At 37.5% G+C, this 11959-nt stretch overlaps 3 protein-coding genes and 1 long non-coding RNA gene across 5 annotated transcripts in view; 3 read left to right on the top strand and 1 right to left on the bottom strand.

The window, feature by feature from the left end:
* The window catches only part of LOC148190262 (uncharacterized), a 49866-nt gene that overhangs the window by 16862 nt on the left and 21045 nt on the right, over positions 1 to 11959 (bottom strand). The gene's annotated exons all lie outside the window — the stretch shown is intronic.
* On the top strand, positions 485 to 2437 carry LOC148190268 (transcription factor HES-4-like). Its single transcript, XM_088072022.1, has 2 exons — positions 485 to 638; positions 752 to 2437. The coding sequence occupies exons 1-2, from the start codon at positions 576 to 578 to the stop codon at positions 1082 to 1084; spliced, it is 396 nt and encodes a 131-aa protein (XP_087928148.1). The 5' UTR covers positions 485 to 575; the 3' UTR covers positions 1085 to 2437.
* On the top strand, positions 4804 to 10288 carry LOC148190266 (transcription factor HES-4-like). 2 transcript variants are annotated; one of them, XR_015774878.1, is made up of 3 exons: positions 4804 to 4954; positions 5067 to 5598; positions 9481 to 10288. XR_015774878.1 is itself a non-coding variant. In XM_088069422.1 (2 exons), exons 1-2 carry the CDS (start codon positions 4892 to 4894, stop codon positions 5397 to 5399), a joined length of 396 nt encoding a protein of 131 aa, XP_087925548.1. In that variant the 5' UTR covers positions 4804 to 4891; the 3' UTR covers positions 5400 to 6404. The 2 variants fall into 2 exon arrangements, 1 of the variants encoding a protein (XP_087925548.1); XM_088069422.1 differs by lacking the exon at positions 9481 to 10288 and having other exon boundaries at positions 5067 to 6404.
* Positions 8661 to 9485, top strand: LOC148190267 (transcription factor HES-4-like). The gene is made up of 2 exons (XM_088069425.1): positions 8661 to 8832; positions 8946 to 9485. The coding sequence occupies exons 1-2, from the start codon at positions 8770 to 8772 to the stop codon at positions 9276 to 9278; spliced, it is 396 nt and encodes a 131-aa protein (XP_087925551.1). The 5' UTR covers positions 8661 to 8769; the 3' UTR covers positions 9279 to 9485.

Genomic DNA, 11959 nt, shown 5'->3' with positions numbered 1-11959 from the left:
CAGGCTATTGGTATATCATTGTAGCCACCTTTTTTTTAACATTATGACCTGACAAAGATCCAACGGAGACCAAAACACTGCTCATTTGAATATTTTTATGTTTTGCAACCAGCATGCTGGTGTTACACTTTAAATCATCTCCAAGGATTCAATAGGGATTGTAACCACAGCGACATGATACAGACAAATCATTTTCCCACTGATGTTTTTGTTTAGTTACATGCAAACCATTTAGTCACTTGTGAACTCAGAATATAAGTCAGCTTTACATAATGTCTGTATACAGAGTCTATAGTCCACTGCACGTGTGACTGATTGCAGTCATTGATCCTGTCCTCCATCTGTTCCTCTGAGATCTAACTATGGCCCCCTTCTAATGTTACCACTGAACATGTGGCTGCTCGACAGTACCTTTTCTTTTGTCCAGCACTCTCATTGGCTAGAAACTGTGAGAAAGTCCAACTAGACCAAGACCCACACATTGATATGGAGATGTGGGACTATAAATAGGAGGGCTGAAGCCAGCAGAGATCAGATTCTCTCTACAGAGACCTCTACAGCACAGAGATCCAGACATGGCACCTACAATCACTGCAGCAATCACCAACTCTCAGGAGCATCTGACTCTGACCCACAAGGTAAATTCAACATTCAACAACATTTCAGTATTGTCAGTAAGAGGTTGTTTTATTTTATGCTCTCACTTTGCTCCAGAATAAGTGTATTAATGACTTTGCTCTTCTTTCTGCAGCTCAGAAAGCCTCTGGTGGAGAAGTTACGCAGAGAGCGAATCAACAGCAGCATCGAGCAGCTCAAGTCTCTCCTGGGTCCAGAGTTCCTCAAACAGCAGCCAGACTCCAAGCTGGAGAAAGCTGACATCCTGGAGATGACCGTTTGTTTCCTGACACAGCTGCAGCAGCAGAACCAACAGCAGAGAAGACTGCTGAACCACTTCAACAAGCTGCAGTCTTCCTCTGATAAGAACCTGAGAGAGGCTGACTTCTCTCCTCTGAGCTCCACAGTCCAGACCAGCATCACCAAAGACAAGAGTCCAGTCAACAGCGTCCTCTGGAGGCCGTGGTAGACACCTACAGACTGGAGTCACCACCAGACAAACTGACACGACCATATTGGTCAAAGATTAGAGGAACTGAATTCTTCTGAATTCTTTGAAATTTCATGAACTTTTTCTTCTGTTTGTACAGAAGGTTGTATTTTGTGTTTCTTTTTCTTTTGAGTTTGATGATATTTCCTGAGGAAATGACAGCAACATTATCTTTCAGGTTAAGAAAGAACATCTTGTCATGCATGTTGCATGAACTGAATCTGATTGCATCTGCAATTACTATTATTATATCTCACTGTACTTTGTGTATTGGTAGAATACTTTCTCAAGAATATTTTTATCATAATGGACTTTAATCTCTTCGATTATTTAGAACTGCTCTGTTGTTAGATTAAAATGTCCTTTTTTAAAAATGTTGCGTAATGTCACATGGTACTTGTATGCCTCACTGCATATTATCTGTTAGTACATTATAGTGCATGGAGTCACTGAGAACCTCCTGATAGGTACTGATAATTTCTAATTGTCCAAAAATTTTAATTGTTCTTTATGTGGACATTTCATTTAAATAACGAAGACTGCTGAACCACTTCAACAAGCTGACCCTGATAAGAACCTGAGAGAGGCTGACTTCTCTTACTGGAAATTATTATATTTATTTTAATTTGAGAACTTGTTCTTCTGAATGAACAGACTACTGTTTAAATACTTTTATGTGTATCTCAAACTTTCTTTTTGAGGAAGAAAAAACATTTCCTAGGGAAAAGTGAAATTGGAAACACTTTCATCATTAATGTATGTTATATGTGTACGATTTACTAGTATGTACATCTGTGTATCACTTTCTGATGATATGTAATGAAATGATGTAGAATAATTTGTTATCAGTGATCATTTTTGATACTGATTGTCCTCTGTGTGGACATTTTGTCAAAATGAACTTGATCTCATAATTGTAATCTGTGATTACTCAACATTGATCTGTTGTAGGATCAATGTGTGTGATTGATCCTTTTGTCTTAAAGGTGGTCTTATTAACCAGCTTCTGTCTAAGAATGCTGTGAAACGTTCTTCTTTTTCTATTAAGAAAATGACTCAACTTAACGGGGTAGTAACCTACTTGTATCACTTTGTGATTATCTCAGTGTGATCTGTTCTGTGGTCAGTTTTTATTTTTCACTTTTGTTGTAAAATGAAGATTATGTCGATTTTTCATGATGTTTTATATTGGTGTTGATTGTTCTGCTGTTTGTGTCTTTTGTAAAGACGACTGATCATCTGCTCATTGTGAGTACAGCGTGCCTTGAAAATGTTACAGTGATTGTTGCTGTGATGTATCATCACATTTGAGAATTTCATACTTTATCACTGATTTTGTTTGAATAAACAAAAACAATCTAATCAGCTGCGTCTGTGTTCATGTCGTTTTTGTTGATGTGTGTGTGTTGATGTGTGAGCTACATTGTGGTGATGCAGATTCCAGAAAAACCCAGGGGTTAAATAACACACAGCTGCATCTGTCCATCAAGTACACATGGATATGTAAATTTAAATACAAGCCAAGTATATCTGTCATTTGATGAACTGACATATTAAATGCAGTGGCACCTCATAAGTCACAAAACCAAATGTGTAGGTGTGTGCCTATGATTATGTTTTAAAAACAAAATCCTTGCCGTGTTACAATTTTGGTGCAGTTGTCAGTTCAATGTGTTAAAATGTGAAACATTTAAAATCAATTGCTCTCTCCAACCAGAGCCTGCAAATGTCAGGTAGCGTGTGATGTGATAGATTTTCAGACATATTGTTCCTGAAGTGAAAGCAGTGAAAGGGCAGAGTGTGGGAAACCAGAGGAAACTCAATCACAGAGCCGCAGTGGGACAACAGATTGTGACCTCTGTCCTAAAGAGATGGAGGTTAAGAGGGATTATGGTGGTATTACAGTAATAAATTGCTTGTTTGTTTACAATCATGCTCATAAAGCTGATCCAGTGTGAAAACACTGAAAGCTGATCAAGTGAAACAGAGTGTTTTAACATCTTGAAATAACAGATCACAAAATGTTAGTATGTTATATGTTAGATGAAACTGTAAACCAAAGTTTCACATGAAGACAACAGTAAATTACTGAGACTTAGGACAACGACTAATTAAAACTGGTGATTTTTCAGTGTAAATGTCAGACAGAGTGGTTATTTGATTCTGGGCAACATCCATTTTACTATTTTATCTCAGTGTTTGTTTTGTATTGTAAACTTTGGATCTTCCAAAAACAACTCTGTTTACAGTACAGGCAAGTACATTTATAACAAGGGTTGCAACAGTTTGAGATTTTCACGGTACGATAACCAGCTCAGAAAATATCACAGTTTCATGGTTTCCTGGTATCATGGTGTACCACAATTATTAATAGAAACAGTTACCTTGACCCCAAAAAGAAATTAAAAGTTTATTTTTTTGAATAAATATTTTATTACAATCATTTAAACTTAAATCATTTTTTTTATGGCAGTATGTCCAAAAGGTCTCTCTTTTGAAAATAATAATAATCTTGCACCTTTTCAATACCGTAGATAAGCAAATGTATACAGTATGATAACTGTCAGTTTCAATACCACAGTATACCTTGAAACTATTATAGCGCTGCAACCCCATTTATGACGAATATGAAAGCTTTATTAAAGTTATGATTAACATCCTGATTATAAAAAAAACAATAAAACTAAACAAAAATGTCCTCTGTTTGGGCCAAAGACAGTCCTGTAGTCACGTGGCACTTACAGTGGAATTATGTCAGTGGACGGAGTGTGGGAAAGCTCTGGAGTACTGAGTCACAGTTAAGGATGATTAGCAGTCGACTCGTGTCCAGAGGGATTTTGCACACTTCAACAAACATCTGCCTCAACCCCCCCACACTCATATGAAGAACTGAGCTTTTCATCACCCTTGCAAAACTGTACTTTAACTTAATATTTAAATTTACTTCAGTTATACAATGAAAGTTAGAATTCAGCATGATTGCTGACACTTCATGTATTTTTTTTTTGTTGTATTATAAATTTGTATGAAACCTTGGAGGCAGCCATGAGTGTAGTTTCCTCCAGATGGTTGGTGACGTCAGGCTCTGTCTCCATTACACATGACCAGCAGCCGTCACAAAAGCTTCTTCAGAAGTCTTTTTGTTGCGCACTGACCACACAATGCTTAGAGTGTGGGAATCTGAGACCAACCCTCTACTCACAGCAGCCACAAGACAGAGGACACACCTGCTACATCTGGACACCAGGACAACTTTGTCCCAGTTTAAAACATGATTTTAAACTGATTTAGAACATGATTTTTAGTGTTTGCAGCAGTAAAATTCTGTTCTGAAAAAGACTTTAGTAAAATACATAATGACAAGATAATTGGCACAGACGTTGCATGTGTAAACTGAGACGAATTTAGTTAAATTAAAGGGTAAATATCATGAGCGTGTGCTCAGTCAAAGTCATTGATCCCAGCATCAGGCAGCAGACCTGCTCTCTCTACAGGGTCACCACTTTCCCAGATTCACACAGAGCTCTGAGCCTCTCTCCATCACCCCCCCAGTCCTCCACCTGTTCCCCTGAGATCTAACCATTGTCCTGACATCAATAAAACCATTCGGAGTGTGGCATCATTTGTTGTCACACCAAGCTCTCTGATTGGTTGAGACTGTGAGAAAGTCCAACTACACCAAGACCCACACATTGATATGGAGATGTGGGACTATAAATAGGAGGGCTGAAGCCAGCAGAGATCAGATTCTCTCTACAGAGACCTCTACAGCACAGAGATCCAGACATGGCACCTACAATCACTGCAGCAATCACCAACTCTCAGGAGCATCTGACTCTGACCCACAAGGTAAATTCAACATTCAACAACATTTCAGTATTGTCAGTAAGAGGTTGTTTATTTTATGCTCTCACTTTGCTCCAGAATAAGTGTATTAATGACTTTGCTCTTCTTTCTGCAGCTCAGAAAGCCTCTGGTGGAGAAGTTACGCAGAGAGCGAATCAACAGCAGCATCGAGCAGCTCAAGTCTCTCCTGGGTCCAGAGTTCCTCAAACAGCAGCCAGACTCCAAGCTGGAGAAAGCTGACATCCTGGAGATGACCGTTTGTTTCCTGACACAGCTGCAGCAGCAGAACCAACAGCAGAGAAGACTGCTGAACCACTTCAACAAGCTGCAGTCTTCCTCTGATAAGAACCTGAGAGAGGCTGACTTCTCTCCTCTGAGCTCCACAGTCCAGACCAGCATCACCAAAGACAAGAGTCCAGTCAACAGCGTCCTCTGGAGGCCGTGGTAGACACCTACAGACTGGAGTCACCACCAGACAAACTGACACGACCATATTGGTCAAAGTTTACTTGAACTGAATTCTTCTGAATTCTTTGAAATTTCATGAACTTTTTCTTCTGTTTGTACAGAAGGTTGTATTTTGTGTTTCTTTTTCTTTTGAGTTTGATGATATTTCCTGAGGAAATGACAGCAACATTATCTTTCAGGTTAAGAAAGAACATCTTGTCATGCATGTTGCATGAACTGAATCTGATTGCATCTGCAATTACTATTATTATATCTCACTGTACGTTATGTATTGGTAGAGTATACTTTAATGATACCTTTAGTATCTTTTTTATTGATATTGATCATATTGATCAAAATGGACATATTATCATGATGGACTTGAATCTTTATGATTATTCAAAACTGATCTGTTGTTAGATCCAAAGGTTTATCCTTTATTTCTAAAGGTTTTGCTTAATGTCACAATTTTCATGTGATACTTTTATATGTCAGAGCGCGTCATGTGTTGGAACAATATTGTGCTAAGAGATACTGATGAGCTCTTGAAAGGTACTGATGATTTTGAATTGATCAGAAATCTTTAATGTCCTATTTATGGACATTTTGCTCTAATGGACTTTCCCTCACATTATGTGATTATTGAAAATGATCTGTTTTAAGGTCAACATGTTTATCCTTTGACTGAAAAAGGTTAGTTTTGTTTGACTATTATAACCAATGAGACCTGTTGTAAGGTCAGTTTTTAATATTTTTTCTTCTGTTCACTAAATTCAAATGTTTTGATTCATTTGAAGAAGAATCTTATAAGTACAGTGAGTACTGTGTCCTCAAATATTGTAAATTGTTTGTCTTTTATAAAGACAGCTGTTCCTTTACTCTCTCTGAGTACAGTGTGTCTTGTAGAAATCTACAAGTTGTTGTTGTGATGTATCATCACCTCTAGTTGGAGCTTTTATGCTTTTTGTGGTACTTTGTGCCTTGATGAATAAACAAACACTTGACAGCTAAATATTTTGTGTTCTCATGTCATTGTGTGTAATTGTTCCCACTTTATAATGATGAAAAGAGACTTTCTACATTTATTTTCACATTAAGATTAAGATTAAGCGATCTCCATCATTGTTTCTGCCTTTGATTGACAAACCAAGATAAATTCAGCACATACACCAGGTGAATTGTTTACCTATAAGGATTGTTTTTCAATTAAGATTTTTGGTAAGGAGAGATAATCAATGTAATGTCCATTTATATACAGTCAATCAAGTCGTCAAATCAATTGAAAAAAATCAGACACTGTTTTTGCATTATTATTTTTGGTATTGTCATGTTATGGCAGTTTTAATGTAAAGACATTAAAGTTTACCATCTCTCACTTTAAAGAGGTCGGACATGGTATCTAATGTGCTGCATAATGAGGCACACTTCTATTGTTCCTGTGGTGAAAGCACTGAAAGGACAGAGTGTGGGAAACCAGAGGAAACTCACTCACAGAGCCCTGAGGGACAATAGATAAAGACCTTTGCCCTGAAGACAGAGATTAAAAGAGACTATGGCTCTTAAAACTGGAACTTGGCTGAAGCTGTTCCTCCCGTAGTAAATCAACTTCAAAACTTTTTTACAGAAAATTGACATTTCATCCCATGAAAGACATTTTTTAGCATGGTGTTTAAAAAAAGTTTCTGTCAGTTACTCTTTGTGAGTTAACGTAGCAGGTTGGTTAATTGGTGAGAAAGCTGGACGTGTTCATCGTCCATGTTCTTCTCAAACTTCAATATTATTCTTCCACCACTTTCTTTGAAACTTAAGTAGTTTTACATGTCTCTCGGGAGAAATTTCATGTGCGTTACTGCATTTAGTGCTTGTATCTTTCATACTTATTATTTTATAGTTTAAACTGTAAAAGTGGTCACATGCTCGGAACTTCCTTACATTTATTCAACTTTTCTATTGTTTAATATGTTTCAAGCAGATTGCTGCTGTGTAAAGTTTTCATCATCAAGTTGCATTCACACCACGATTTGATCACAAAATGCCTTTTGTCGTTTAATTTATGTTGGGTACCAACTATTTATTTTAATGTTTAACTACTTTTTTTGGAAGCCCTGCCCTCTATCACTGGATCCACTAATGGTCCATTTGTAGAGGGACACATGCCTTCTGGTAACTGAAGGAGTGTGGGAAAGCTCTGGAGAGAAGAGTTCAGTGTGAATGACATCAATCCCACCAGCAGCCAAATAATTCCCCAAAGGGATTTGGCACACTTCAGGAAACAGCTGCCCCCAGGAGAGCCCCCCACCCTCATGTGTAGAGCTGAAACTTTGATCCAGTTGATGGTCAGTAAAGAAGCATGAATGTGACTAAATGTTCACACTGTATGAAAATTATTGGAAACCAAAAATATGAGATGACAAATAACTTTGGTGAGACATTTTGATAGATTTTCCCACCAAAATTTCAAATCTTTTAAAGAGTCAGAGCCAGCCAATGGCGTGCGTTCCCTCCAGATGGTTGGTGATGTCAGACTCTGTTTCTATAACAACACACAGCCAGCATCTGTCACTGATGTCCCTTTGTGGATCATTGACCAAACCATACAGGGAGTCAGTGTGGGAAACTGAGCTCAACGTGTTCCTCACACTGACGACAAGGCACGTGTCAAATGACTCAGCTACATCTGGACAGCAGCCAGATTATTGTTGAGTTTATTTCAAGTGCCATGAATGGTCACCACACTGCTTTATAACGTCTTAAAATATTGCTTTATAAATTGGTACCTTTTTGATGAGCAACATTTTAGAAATAAATGATCACATTTTAAGAAATCATGACGTATCTGTCCACATTTTTAATTAAAAACATTGTGATTTGACACTCTGGATTTAAGGTGTAGCTCTGTGAAAGCACTTGAATAATGAGTAAATTAAAACAGTTTTTGTATTTATTTTTTCATCTTAAATGTAATTGATACATTATTCCTGAAATATTACTACCTTAGTGTGTGATGGGATGATCAGCGTGTGCTCAGTCAAAGTCATTGATCCCAGCATCAGGCAGCAGATCTGCTCTCTCTACAGGGTCACCACTTTCCCAGATTCACAAAGAGCTCTGAGAGTCTCTCTCCATCACCCCCCCAGTCCTCCACCTGTTCCCCTGAGATCTAACCATTGTCCTGACATCAGTAAAACCATGCGGAGTGTGGCATCATTTGTTGTCACACCAAGCTCTCTGATTGGTTGAGACTGTGAGAAAGTCCAACTAGACCAAGACCCACACATTGATATGGAGATGTGGGACTATAAATAGGAGGGCTGAAGCCAGCAGAGATCAGATTCTCTCTACAGAGACCTCTACAGCACAGAGATCCAGACATGGCACCTACAATCACTGCAGCAATCACCAACTCTCAGGAGCATCTGACTCTGACCCACAAGGTAAATTCAACATTCAACTACATTTCAGTATTGTCAGTAAGAGGTTGTTTTATTTTATGCTCTCACTTTGCTCCAGAATAAGTGTATTAATGACTTTGCTCTTCTTTCTGCAGCTCAGAAAGCCTCTGGTGGAGAAGTTACGCAGAGAGCGAATCAACAGCAGCATCGAGCAGCTCAAGTCTCTCCTGGGTCCAGAGTTCCTCAAACAGCAGCCAGACTCCAAGCTGGAGAAAGCTGACATCCTGGAGATGACCGTTTGTTTCCTGACACAGCTGCAGCAGCAGAACCAACAGCAGAGAAGACTGCTGAACCACTTCAACAAGCTGCAGTCTTCCTCTGATAAGAACCTGAGAGAGGCTGACTTCTCTCCTCTGAGCTCCACAGTCCAGACCAGCATCACCAAAGACAAGAGTCCAGTCAACAGCGTCCTCTGGAGGCCGTGGTAGACACCTACAGACTGGAGTCACCACCAGACAAACTGACACGACCATATTGGTCAGACATTACTGGAAATGAATTCTTCCGAATTCTGAGATTTTATTAACTTTTTACTTCTGTTTATACAGAAGGTTGTATTTTGTGTTTGTGTTTGTTTTCTTTGAGTTTGATGATATTTCCTGAGGAAATGACAGCAACATTATCTTTCAGGTTAAGAAAGAGAACATCTTGTCATGCATGTTGCATGAACTGAATCTGATTGCATCTGCAATTACTATTATTATATCTCACTGTACTTTATGTATTGGTAGAGTATACTTTAATGATACATTAAGTATCTTTTTTATTGATATTGATCATATTGATCAAAATGGACATATTATCATGATGGACTTGAATCTTTATGATTATTCAAAACTGATCTGTTGTTAGATCCAAAGGTTTATCCTTTATTTCTAAAGGTTTTGCTTAATGTCACAATTTTCATGTGATACTTTTATATGTCAGAGCACATCATGTGTTGGTACAATATTGTGCTAAGAGATATTGATGAGCTCTTGAAAGGTACTGATGATTTTGAATTGATCAAAAATCTTAACTGTCCTATTTATGGACATTTTGTCCTAATGGACTTTCCCTCACATTATAAGATTATTGAAAATGATCTGTTTTAAGGTCAACATGTTTATCCTTTGAATGAAAAAGGTTAGTTTTGTTTGACTATTATAACCAATGAGACCTGTTGTAAGGTCAGTTTTTAATATTTTTTCTTCTGTTCACTAAATTCAAATGTTTTGATTCATTTGAAGAAGAATCTTATAAGTACAGTGAGTACTGTGTCCTCAAATATTGTAAATCATTTGTCTTTTATAAAGACAGCTGTTCCTTTACTCTCTCTGAGTACAGTGTGTCTTGTAGAAATCTACAAGTTGTTGTTGTGATGTATCATCACCTCTAGTTGGAGCTTTTTTGCTTTTTGTGGCTCTTTGTGCCTTGATGAATAAACAAACACTTGACAGCTAAATATTTTGTGTTCTCATGTCATTGTGTGTAATTGTTCCCACTTTATAATGATGAAAATAGACTTTGTACATTTATTTTCATATTAAGATTAAGAGATCTCCATCATTGTTTCTATCTTTGATTGACAAACCAAGATAAATTCAGCACACACACCAGGTGAATTGTTTACCTATAAGGATTGTTTTTCAATTAAGATTTTTGGTAAGGAGAGATAATCAATGTGATGTCCATTTATATACAGTCAATCAAGTCGTCAAATCAATTGAAAAAAATCAGACACTGTCTCTGCATTATTATTTTGGTATTATGTTATGGCAGTTTTAATGTAAAGAGATTAAAGTTTACCATCTCTCACTTTAAAGAGGTCGGACATGGTATCTAATGTGCTGCATAATGAGGCACACTTCTATTGTTCCTGTGGTGAAAGCACTGAAAGGACAGAGTGTGGGAAACCAGAGGAAACTCACTCACAGAGCCCTGAGGGACAATAGATAAAGACCTTTGCCCTGAAGACAGAGATTAAAAGAGACTATGGCTCCTAAAACTGGAACATGTTATGAAAAACACCTTTGATTGTAAATGTTTCTCTAATATAAATCAGCATTACTACTGTTAATATATGTTCATTTGGGAGCAAATACTTTTAGCGAGGCTTTAAAAAAAAGTTTCTGTTCATTACAGTGTGTAAGTTAAACTGAGAATTTGGTTAGTTAGTTTATGTGAATTCTGGAGTGTTTGAAACCTATGTTCATCTCCTTCTTTTTCATTATTCTGCAACTTTGCTACGTAATCACTACAACATTTTTCAACACAGAAAATTCATGTGTGCTACTACTTTTGGTGTTCTTATCTTAAAAAGATGGTGAAATGTTGTGCTCTTTACAGCAAATTATCCCCAATTAAATGAATGGATGGAATTTTCAGAATTTACAAATTTTCCTGCATTTTGAAAATCTGTGTCCTCGTTCATACTATCACCTCAAAACTTCCTTCAAACTTTAAAATTTTCCACATCTTTTAGAAATGTTTGGTAATATTAAATACCTAAATCCTCGTATTACTTTTTCAAAATATTCAACTTTGTTTGAAGGTTTGTAATACTAGAAACAAACAAACTTTCAACTAAAACCAGTCACATCGACTGGGACTTCCTCACAGAATAATTCAAAATTCTTATATATTTCATACATTTCCAGCCAATCACTGCTTAAGTTTATCAACATCCAGCATTCACACAACAATTTGATCAGAAATTTCTCTCTGAAGTTTAACTTATGTTGTGTACCAATTACTTTTTGAATGGTTAATCATTTTTTGGGAGGGCACCATCTTCTTCCCTTAGTGGTGAAAATTGCATCTGTACAGGATCCACTAATGGTCCATTTGTAGAGGGACACATGCCTGTTTTCTGCTCATGGACAAAGTGTGGGAAAGCTCTGGAGGGAAGAGTTCGGTGTGAATGACATCAATCCCACCAGCAGCCAAATAATTCCCCAAAGGGATTTGGCACACTTCAGGAAACAGCTGCCCCCAGGAGAGCCCCCCACCCTCATGTGTAGAGCTGAAACTTTGATCCAGTTGATGGTCAGTAAAGAAGCATGAATGCGACTAAATGTTCACACTGTATGAAAAATATTGGAAACCAAAAATATGAGATGACAAATAA

This window comes from Plectropomus leopardus, chromosome 2 (genome assembly GCF_026936395.1).
Source record: "Plectropomus leopardus strain MGB_pleo_1.0 chromosome 2, ASM2693639v1, whole genome shotgun sequence".
In the NCBI taxonomy this organism is placed as follows: Eukaryota; Metazoa; Chordata; class Actinopteri; order Perciformes; family Serranidae; genus Plectropomus; species Plectropomus leopardus.
Note: the sequence above shows the minus strand (reverse complement) of the source record. Positions and strands in the feature narration are given on the sequence as shown.

Excerpts from the sequence above, each read along its gene's own strand:
- LOC148190268 (XM_088072022.1), top strand. The coding sequence starts at position 576 with ATGGCACCTACAATCACTGCAGCAATCACCAACTCTCAGGAGCATCTG. Across the intron at positions 639-751 it reads ATCTGACTCTGACCCACAAG|CTCAGAAAGCCTCTGGTGGA; the intron begins GTAAATTCAACA and ends TTCTTTCTGCAG.
- LOC148190266 (XM_088069422.1), top strand. The coding sequence starts at position 4,892 with ATGGCACCTACAATCACTGCAGCAATCACCAACTCTCAGGAGCATCTG. Across the intron at positions 4,955-5,066 it reads ATCTGACTCTGACCCACAAG|CTCAGAAAGCCTCTGGTGGA; the intron begins GTAAATTCAACA and ends TTCTTTCTGCAG.
- LOC148190267 (XM_088069425.1), top strand. The coding sequence starts at position 8,770 with ATGGCACCTACAATCACTGCAGCAATCACCAACTCTCAGGAGCATCTG. Across the intron at positions 8,833-8,945 it reads ATCTGACTCTGACCCACAAG|CTCAGAAAGCCTCTGGTGGA; the intron begins GTAAATTCAACA and ends TTCTTTCTGCAG.